This window comes from Chaetura pelagica, unplaced genomic scaffold (assembly GCF_000747805.2).
Source record: "Chaetura pelagica isolate M959 unplaced genomic scaffold, ChaPel_1.0 scaffold184, whole genome shotgun sequence".
Lineage (NCBI taxonomy): Eukaryota > Metazoa > Chordata > Aves > Apodiformes > Apodidae > Chaetura > Chaetura pelagica.
The window spans coordinates 318540-327022 of NW_009953184.1; the positions used below are offsets into that span (position 1 = coordinate 318540).

The window sequence follows — 8483 nt, forward strand, 5'->3', positions numbered from 1 at the left end:
TTCAGCAGAAGGAAAAAGAGGAAAGCAAAGGTCACCTGGATGCTGCCTTGCTCATAACCCAGGTAGCAAAGACACCAGGAGGGTATGGCAGAGCAGCCCCAGCAGCTGTTCTTGTTGGCACCAAGCTCCTCAACCTATCCAAGCCTGAGGCAGCCGGGGGTACCCAAAGTACACCAAACATTTTGCCTATCCAAGAGGGAAAGCCATGCAACTCAGGGCAGTAGCCTGTATGGTGTTAAAATGTGTACCAGGCACTCTTCCATGTTTATGTGTTTGCCTATCGATTTATTCTTTGCCAAAGAATTAGAGAGAGGGCTGGTCCTACAGCTTTGGTTGGCCCTGGGTAATTTAATGTTGGCCTAAATCAACCTGATCTTGTCAGTGAAGTCAGGAAAGGTGCATGGATTTGCATGGGGAGCAAAAAAGGTTTTCTATGCTGGACTTTGACCCACCACCCAATTTAAACCTGCGTCTGAAAGACTTGCCCTTATATTTGTAAAATCTGCAAATAGACATTTTAGCCTCTAGTCGGGTAGGGTGTAAGTCACATCTTCATGTATTTTAACTCAGGAAAGTCTCATGAACTCTGTGAGGAAACCCTTCAGCATCCAGGGATTTTTTGTGTAATGCCAGTTGCCATGTGGACACTAGATTGAATTACAAAATCTACTAAGGAGGAACTGAAGCCTCTGCAATGATTTTACCTGAAAAGATCCAATGCAGAGCTCCAAGTAAAGCCGAACCCCCAGGCTGGTATATTCCGGAAGAAAGTTGAAGACAATATAATGTGTTCCAAATAATGGAATTAGAAGCAGAGTTGACCGTGAGAGGCGTCTAGCACAGGAGAAGGAGGAAGGTAATATTATTTCCTTGCAATATAAGGATGCATGCAACATGCCACAGTAATGAGGAGAACTTCAGAAGGACATCTATACGTCCCCAAGTGAAGTTCATGTCTCTTGGGAGCACAGTGTTAGGCAGAAAGCAAAATTAAAGATTAGCTGGAAAGAGATTTCTGGTGCTCATGGATTATTGACATGTTAATGGTATTTCTTATGGTGTTTTGCCTTTCTGAATGAGATTACACTGCAGGGAAACACCAAGGAGCAGAACATATTTTGCCTGGTTGGAGCCATTGAAAAATTTGATATTTGTAACTAAATACAGAGGAAGTAATTTGTAGATTTCCTTCACTGTCTATGTAGAAAGAAAGGCATCTACAGAGGGTATTTTATCCTACCCTAAACAGAGACCTACTGTGGATTCAATTAATGATTTCCTAGTCTCTCTATTGATTCTCATTGGAAGACACTATTAGGTGAGATGGGTCTCATGCTTTGATTGGTTTCTTGGACAGGTGCTTCTTGGTTTAGAAAAGTTTGTGTGAGGGTATTTTTTTTAAATAATTCATTTTATTTATTAGTCCATACACTACCTGTACTGAGAAGAGTTATTGAAGTTGATTTGTCTGGGGTCCAGTTTTTTCAGTAGAATTCTGATGATGTTGATAAATAGGACAAAATTGACCTGGTCACAGTATTTGGGAGAAAAAAATAAAAGAACATGTTACTGTCTAATGTAAAACTTTGCCATGAAAACATGGTGTTTTTTTTTACTTTAGTTATTAAGTAATTTATGCAGTTTCAAGGAGAACACTATAACATTATTAATGTTGCTCCTGTTGGCAACATTCAAGCATCTCAACAGTTTACATCCCTTCTCAGAGAAATAGCTGAAGATCAAAACTTGAGAATTTGACTTTGTTAAGCAAACTATTACTGTCAATAGCCTGTGTGATTCTTTTCAATTTTTGTGGCTCATATAATTTTAAATCTCTTTTGAGATGGTTATTGCATCCAATTCTAGCTAATATCTTTAGATACCATTAGTAGAATACATGGAATCACGGAGTTACAGAATTGTCAGAGTTGGGAGGGACCTCTAGAGGTCATCTAGATCTGCTAAAGCAGGATCCCCTGGAGCACATCCCACAGGAATGCATCCAGGTGGGTCTTGAATTCATCTGACTAAATACAGGAACCTACACTGAGATGCCAACATCTGAGTCCATCACCCTGTTCTCCCTTTGCAGTCCATGCAGAACCAGACAGCACAGTCAAGGGAGCCACAGATGGAGTTGGGGCTGAGCCTTCTCCTCCAGAGGCAGACATCTGTTCTAAGTCAGATGAATCACATACTGAAACTGCCTGTTTTTCCTTGCTGACTCCAAACAGAAGTGAGGAGCATTAGCTCAGCTCCAAAGCCAGCCAGACTCCACCCTCACCAGTGAATTAAATTTTCTACAATTGCAGTTTGGCACAGCTTTGCCAAAGTCTGTGAAGCTGCTCAGTATTCCACAATCAGAGAGTTTCTCCCAATCTATTTTTGTGTGTTCATGCACACCATTTTTTCTTTAGGTGAGGCTGAATGCTTAATTTTTCCAACATTTTACCAGGAAGTCTAATCTCATTTTATCCATCCATGATGCCTTAAGTACATTCCAGAATTAAAAATCACCACTGCAAACCCCTGAATCTCTTGACTTCAGAGGTGGATGTCAGATGAACACTAGTAGGGGGAAGAGCAATGGAGGGAGAAGGAAATGTAATATTATATTGAAATATGGCAAATTATTATCAGATTTCAACTTGAGATTCTTCATTTATAATGTTTGCATGAATATGCCTTATTTGTATTCATCTATCCTCCAATTAAATTAAGCTTCTAATAGATGGCCTTAAGGTCATCCTTTAGCTGCTTTCTCAAACACTTCTTGGGTTTAATGACATGTGGGAGTAATCATACACAATAATAGTGTAAAACTCACCAGTTTATCCAATAAATGTCAGGCTCAAGAGTTATTATCATTGTTACAATCTATGAACAGAAACCTATTGCACTTGAAAGTTTGTACTAAAATTTATGGCTCATTCTGGACTCTAGGGATAAAACTACATTTTCACAAATTACAAGGATGGTTTAGCCACTCATCTGCTGTTAATTTCAACAAAAGTGCTAATTTTAGGAAAGTTTCAATTTGTTTTATGGATATTTGCTTTGGTGGGAGAGGGAGGCAGTTCTGTGCCTCTTTTTCATTTACATTAGAGGTAGGCAAGTTTTCAGCAGAATTTCTAGCATTCTTCTTCCTTATTTCAAACATTTCAGCAAAGAGTAACCAGATTTTATTTTGAAAGTCTTTTTTTCTTCTAGTTGATGTTGGCAAACTCAGAAGAACCTACCCCAACAGAAATTATAATAGGTCCTTTGATTAGCCACCAGTAAGGAGAGCCTTGATTAACATCCCAGCATCTGAGGAAGTTTAGAAAAACAGCAAGTTTAGAAGAAATGCATGTATGTAATCTATGTAATCCATTAAAATTTAATCCAGAAATAGAGAATAATGTAGGGAGCAACTACTTACGCTGTGTCTTCAAAGTAGAATTTTACTAATATCCATATAAGGGTAAAAAGTGTTGGAAAACCTGTCAGACAGTGAAAAATAAAACAACCTGTGGTTGTCCAGTTTCATCAGTGAATCCAAGTCTTGCCCACTGAAATTAGGCTGTGATGATACAGCAAACTCAGTTTCAGAATTGTAATTGTACTTTGTGGCCTGCTCATGGAACAGGAATTGCTCTAAACTCCCAGTATAAACTGTAAAAGGAATCTACTAATCCCCATGATGGAGTGAAACAAGGTGTGGCATTGACTGGAAATCATGCATCACTAGGGAGAAATAAAGGGACACAGAAGGTACCTTGCACATGATGGGAGTTCTGCCCTAGAAGCTTGAACATACAGCCTCTTACCAACATGACCACAATTCACCCTCACCTGAAGTTAGCACTTGCAAGCTGACAGCACATTAAATCCCCTGCTTATGTAATGAGAGTGCTTTTTGAAAAAGCAAATTATGGGGGAATAACATTTACCAAATCTTACAAATATAGTAACATTAGTACTTTACAAACACACCACGTGGTGTCTACCTTAAACCTTCCCAAAAAGGCTCTTCAAGCCTCCCTAAAACACAAACATGTATTCAGTTGGCTAGGTAGCCAGGCCTGCCTTAACCTTTAGGGTCTACGTGCACAGATTAATGTCTTGAACTGACCAAAAATTTCCATGGGAAAATGCATTCACCTGCCATGTCTCATCAGGAAGGAGTTCTCTGCTTTTTCCTCTACACAATGGCTTTATGTCAGAAACTGCTTAATTTCTGATTTCCAAGTCACTACAAATGTCTGAACGACAAGATTCCTTTCAGACTACAAGGAAGAAGAGTGAGGATGTTGCTGCCTCGTGCCTCCACAGTTAGTTAGTGGTTAGAGCTCCTTTATTCATACAATTGCCCAATGCAAAAGATGGTCTATAGCAAATCAGGACAAGACAAATACCTGAAATGCCCCGAGAAAGTCCCATTTTCAGAAGAAAACTGTGACTACCTTCTGCATGAAGAGGATTAAGGTACAGCTAACTGTGATGCTTGTGATAACTCCTTAGAGGAATCTCTGTTTTCTATGTGGAGAAGGGGGTGAAGTGGACTAGATCTCTCTCTGAGGGTTCCCTAATGTACATAATTTTTCACTTATTACACAGAGACTTTAAATTCATATTAAAAAAAAAACCATGATTGTCCCTCACTAGTATGCATGTAAAATTAAAATCAAAGCAATGCCTAAGCTGGGTATTTCAATCAGCCAGACTAAATTCCACATCCAGTGTTTTTTAATGGGATAGCTAAAGCCTTTTGTAACATCTTGCCATTTATTACTTTCATGTAAAAGCCTTACTTACCCCAGCCAAAGAGAACAAGCCACCAAAAATACCTTCTTCCATGAGACAGAGATGAGAGTAGCAGACAGTTTAGGTAAAGAGCCTCTACCAGCAGCCACATGAAATTGGTCATCATGAAGTAGTGACAGAAAACAACTGAGATCTTGCATTCAGTCTAGGGAACAGGAAAGTCATAGTCTTGGCATTACTTGTGCCAAATTGCATGTGTTTGGTTTGCAGAGGCAGTAGGCATCTCTCATTCTGGTTGAGATCTACCAAGACAATCTCACGATGCATATTTAAAGGGAAAGCTTCAAATATAAAAAAGCTTTCTGAATATTAAGGCTATAACCATTGGAACAGCTTGGAATGTCTACTATATTTTACTGTCTTTGGTTTGTATCTCCATGTTAGAAACATAGCTTGGTCTCTCAAGCATGTGATTTCTCCCACAAATATACTGACTTTACTGTAACTTACAGAACTAGAGCCAGACACTCCATAGCCCTTGGGCAAAAGTTTGCTCAAGGACCCATCATATTTCACTTTCCTGCTAATTACACATTCCTACTTTCCTCAGTTTTAAGGTTTTGTGTGGCCACGAGCAATGCAGAACAACCATCTCATAAACCTCTGTTTGAAAACCATGGTGGTGTTGCCAGTATCTGTGGCTGGGCCAAAGCTTAAGTTGATCGCCTGGTAACTTACGTGTCTTGTGGTTTACAATTCAGAGCTTCCAGTCAGAACTTGGAAACCAACACTTCCAGAAGGAACATCTTTTAAAAGCTGCATTATGAGATACTCAGAGATCTTTAATTTTAAGCTTCAGATTGTAGTAAGTGTAGCAGTGTCATGATGCTACTGTTTTTGTTACGGCAAAATCTGTATCTGGTTTAAAATACTACAGAGTCACAAATTGATGCATCCAGAATGTGGAAGTTCTGAGGTGCACTCTTATGGAGGTAAAATGTACTGAATAAAAGATTTACATAGTTTTCAGCACCAGATTAGGAAGAAAAAAAAAAAATAGTAAAAAAGAGCAATGAAAAGTGAAACCATATATGGGTGTTATGCAAAAACATGAAGTACCACATTTCCCTGCTTTTCATGTGCTTACTGTAGAGAAGCTGCAATGATCAATGTCTTCTTCTTGGAAAAGCACAGCATCCTTAATGAAAATGGCAATAGCTTTTAAGATAAAAGTAAAAAAGAGCTGGACATGGATATAATTTCTGGGACAGCGAAGCCTCCTAGAGGAAAAGAAGAAATATACTTCTAAGATAATAAAAAAACTTGTACTGGCAGTGATTAAAGGATGCGATAATCCCTTGCTACATCTCAGGTACCTCTAGACACACATAGAAAGAACACTTTCATCTACTAAGCTCTCTCTGGAGTCAGGCAGAGATAGAAACCTTCCTCATGTAAAGCAATTCACCCACAACTTGTACCTTAATCTCCTCCCTTTTCAGGTGGTACCCTGGTAATGTTCCTGCTCTGCCAAATTCCAGGAATCTCAGTTTGAGTTTGTGCTCAGTATACCTGAGCCAGACTTTTGGTTGGCATTATTTTTGGGTCAGGAGAAAACTGAATTTGAGGAATTATCTTTACAGATACAATTCTGACTATGGTTAAACCACTCACAAGAACTAGCATGCAGAGTTATCCTGGACTAACTAGACAGTTTTCTCAGTGGAACAGGCTCATTATTACTTCCATTAAACTCCTGTGTGGACAGCCTTACCCAGAATTAAAGCATTCTTTCTTAGTCTTAATAATTACATGAATTAAGACAATTTCTTTAAAACAATTTGGCACATCTTGGAATTCAAACGTTCAGTTAATTTAGACTCATTTTTTGACTGTCATCAAAAACAGATTTTGGAGGAGTTACACAGCTCCAATTTTATGTTTTCATTTGGAGCTGAAGGCTTCAGGTAATTAGCAAAGGTCCCCACTAAAAACTGAATTCTGTCCAAATCCAGAAATCTCAGGGTAACCTCATCTTAAAGCTCATTTAGAGTGAGCAAAATTACTGAACTCAAATGCCAACTCCATTGTTAACTACGATTTTTCCTCCCGGATGCAAAGTCTCTGTATGTCCATTGTTTCTCTCTTTCCACTTGTTTGGGCTGGTTTGCTTTCCTAAGGTCAGAGTGGATGTCAATAAACATATTTGTTGACTTCCAGACATGATCTAGGAAACAACAGTGGGCAAGAAACTTTCCCCAGAGAAGCCTGATTCTCACAGCATAAAGATAAAGCTCTTTTTTGTCCTGCACATATACAAGAAATTAAAATATTTTAAAAATTAAAATAAATTCCTACGTGACAACAAATGTCAAATGAGAAAATAATCAGGTTTACTTCAAATACTCTAAATTATACCTGAATATGCCTCTAGTTGGATAGTCCAACAGGTGAGAAATCTGACCAAATATTGTTACATTCAGAGCCCAATTTTCAAAACAGATCTTTAGTTGTAACATTTCAATAGTTATATATGCAGTGCCAGAAGAACACTGAATCAGAATTGAGTTCTCTGATTATCTTCTTCTTTTTAATATAAAATATACTGAGCCCATACAAGGCAAGTACATATAGTTTATTAAAAATTGCCTTCATTCTAGGATCAAAGTGGATTGGTGACTTTTGCCAGAGACAGACAGGGTTTATTTTGAGTCTGATTCTTCTTATTTCTGGGTTTTTCTGACCACTTTTAATTTCCAGTCTCCATTTAATATTATTAAACCAATACGACCTGAAATATTAATTTGATTGTTCTAGATGTCTATCTATATTACTTTGTGAAGTCTAAAGTTGTGTCACACAGTCAACATACTAAGAGCTATTAAAAGCATCAAGGTTAGAGGATAAATTCACATACCTGAATGCAATAAGAACTGTCGCAGCAATAATGAGTGAGGTGATGGATACACTGTATCCCACAGTGTAGATGATTTTTATAGTAGAAAAGTAGGATTGCTATGAAAGAAGAGAATTATTTGTCACATAACTTGCAGCCAAATGACAGCTGTTTTACTGATTCTGGCAGTTCTGCTTTGTTTGGTGCTTCTAATCTGCTCTTGTCCCTGACTGCCTTTTTTTCTCCCTTTTAATCCCACAGCAAAATTCAGCTGAAATCAATCATCATGTCTCTTTTAAGAAGACTCATTCCATTGCTGCATGGACACAGCCCTGTCTGATACAGAAACATGTAGTGATCAGGGTGGTTTTGAACTCATTCCTAAAACCATAAAATACAAACCCATGTTCCACGAAGGCTTTGTCAAAACTCTTATATATTTTTATAAGCTCTGCATTTTATATCATGTTTTCTCCAGAGCAGTAGCAGGACAATCCAGCTGGCAGTGGCTTCCTGATGGATACAGAATCCTGACAGCTTTTCCTTATATTTCTCCACTGTTCTTTGCTCTACTTCCCCACTTATAATTTTGCCATCTATTCTTCCTTTCTATTTTTATTGTGTTGTGTGGGTTTGTTTGTTTTTTTTTCTGGGGTTGGTAATTTCCTCTTTTTTCTTGGTGCCAAACTCAATTGTTACTCAGAATGTCAATTGAAATCCATATCAATTTAAATGACACCTCTATCAGACATGATCTCTGAGGGAGGTTAAGCTGACTCCAATTGTTACACATGGAAGAAGCAAGTAGAATAAATAAGCTCTAGGTTGTAAATCTTTCCCT

General features: G+C 38.2%; 1 protein-coding gene across 1 annotated transcript in view; it reads right to left on the minus strand.

Moving 5' to 3' along the window:
• The window catches only part of GHRHR (growth hormone releasing hormone receptor), a 19554-nt gene that overhangs the window by 1753 nt on the left and 9318 nt on the right, over window positions 1-8483 (minus strand). Inside the window, exons 5-11 of the mRNA XM_009997335.1 lie at window positions 7664-7761; window positions 5894-6026; window positions 4798-4951; window positions 3422-3482; window positions 3240-3309; window positions 1436-1527; window positions 705-834 (exon numbers count right to left, since the gene is read on the minus strand). Coding sequence (XP_009995637.1) covers window positions 705-834; window positions 1436-1527; window positions 3240-3309; window positions 3422-3482; window positions 4798-4951; window positions 5894-6026; window positions 7664-7761 — 738 coding nt within the window. The remainder of the gene's footprint in view (window positions 1-704; window positions 835-1435; window positions 1528-3239; window positions 3310-3421; window positions 3483-4797; window positions 4952-5893; window positions 6027-7663; window positions 7762-8483) is intronic.